Here is a 1,949-nt window from a genome sequence, read left to right as displayed (position 1 = left end):
ATTGGCTTAATATTAAAACATCCTGTAAATAATAATATAAAAAAATTGTCATTCTTGAAGATCTTCATTTAGCGGCATAACGAAGAGACCCAAGGCCCAGGCGCCAGATTTATCAAACTAGAAATCAGCTTAAATTTGTCTTATGTCCATTTTTTTGCTTAAGTCAAATTTATCCATATTGCTTAGCTTAAAAATTGCTTAAAATTAGAAAGTCAATTGTACGTTGGCACCATCTAAGACGATTTTTAAGCCAAGATTTTGCTAAGATTGGGTAATAAATCAGCTTAAGATATTTATTAGGGACATCTTAACTTTTTTGACTTAAGACATTTGCTGAGCTGAGATTGATAAATCCTGGGCTAGGCTAATATTTTTTCAGCCCTTGTTTGGATGGACACATAATCAATATTTTAGTCTTGACGACCTTGTGACGAATCGGTGGCAAATCTAATGGTGCGCAGGGGCTCCCAAAAGGCTGCATCCCGCTCCTCATTGGAGATAGCATTCACTTATTCATTGAGCCTTCACTTTCAGGCCCTCTTCCCCATCAGTGCCCACCCACTCTCTCTCCCCCCTTCCTTCAAGGCTACTAGACATGCCACTGGACATTGGGAGTCCATGCGATTGTCCTCTTGACCCTCCATTTGTGCTGCCACTCAATAATCTTTGTGTATAGTACTTACCTTATATGTTACCTTGAGGTTTAGTCGACAGATTGGACAAGCATCTTTATATTCTTTGTTAATGAATTTAGTTGCTGCAGTTGCTGAAACATATTCTGCTTCAACCTATGAACAAATATCAAATTTGAAGACAATAAAATACATCAAACCTGAATTACAACTTGTAGCATTTCTTCGATAACAAAAAAAAAAAAATAAAAAAAAAAAAATAAAATAATTGGGAACCGTGGTTGACAAACTAAGAAAAAAAAGGAGTCTTCTTGAACAGAACTGTCTGCTGCCCTCTATATTGTAAATCGAGTATCAATCAATCAATCAATCAACCACTTTATTGAAAACCGCTTTTTGATCTAATGCACATGTTCACTTACTTAAATTGAATAATTTACATAATATAAAAATAAGAGTAGTAAGTAGTAATCTACAAGTAGGCCTAGTAAGTAGTATTGTAATACAGTAACTTTTAAAAGTATACTCACCGTCGTAACATCCCCTTCAGTGGTTTCTAGAACTGTAAAATGCAAAATATAAATTAAAGATCAAGTTTTTAAGTAATATTTGAAAAGTCATAACAAAGTGCTGTATAAACTTAATTAAAATATCAAGTAGCCAAAAACCTAGTAGAGAGTCTAATTCTACATTGTGGATCGGTAAGTAGGCTCTCGATTTACACAAAAAAGTACAAAAGGTAGAAGTAAGGTTCTCCAAAATATGGTACGAATAACCTACACAGAAAAGTACTCGTCTACTAGGCCTAGGTATATAGCGACATCTCTCGCCGAGCCTTATATAGGTCCACATAGGGCCTATGATAGGCCTAGCGCCTAGGCCCTAGGCCTAGTTCTCGTCTAAAAAATAGACTTAGGTTTCGTTACCTTTTCTGTATTTGTCTGTATTGACACCAGCAGTATGAAATAATAACCGTGTATCTCTGAGGTAGGTGAATGTTGTCGTTGTAGCTCCGTTCAATGTCGTACACATTCTATAGACGCTCGAGCACGCAAATCGCCGCATGCAAGCCGCCATCTTGTAGACACACGACATGCACTGCGTAACTGCGTTTGCGACTTCCGAATTTTATTATATTGACGCGTTTTTCAACGCCCTCATTATTATTTAGACTTGCGTCATAATCTACCGCACACGAACTTTAATTGCTGCGAACGCAAAGTACTTTGTGTTTGCAGCATTAACTTTTAACGTACATGGAGCTGAAGAGTACTTTATTATTGTTTCTGCTCGCTCAGGATTTGTACGTGTCAAGAA

General features: G+C 36.8%; 1 protein-coding gene across 1 annotated transcript; it reads right to left on the bottom strand.

Annotated features, from left to right (window-relative positions):
- LOC117117694 (39S ribosomal protein S18a, mitochondrial-like) lies at nt 1-1,916 on the bottom strand (the record flags this gene model as incomplete). Its single annotated transcript, XM_033262080.1, is given in 4 exon segments — nt 1-22; nt 684-788; nt 1,163-1,194; nt 1,559-1,916. Coding segments are annotated over 4 exon segments (328 nt in total), but the record flags the coding sequence as incomplete, so codon positions are not given.
- Nucleotides 1,917-1,949: the final 33 nt, after the last annotated feature.

This window comes from Anneissia japonica, unplaced genomic scaffold (assembly GCF_011630105.1).
Source record: "Anneissia japonica isolate Jap-2015-1 unplaced genomic scaffold, ASM1163010v1 scaffold141379_len1949_cov99, whole genome shotgun sequence".
Classification (NCBI taxonomy): Eukaryota; Metazoa; Echinodermata; class Crinoidea; order Comatulida; family Comatulidae; genus Anneissia; species Anneissia japonica.
The sequence above is the reverse complement of the archived record's forward strand: the minus strand, read 5'-3'. Positions and strand labels throughout refer to the sequence as shown.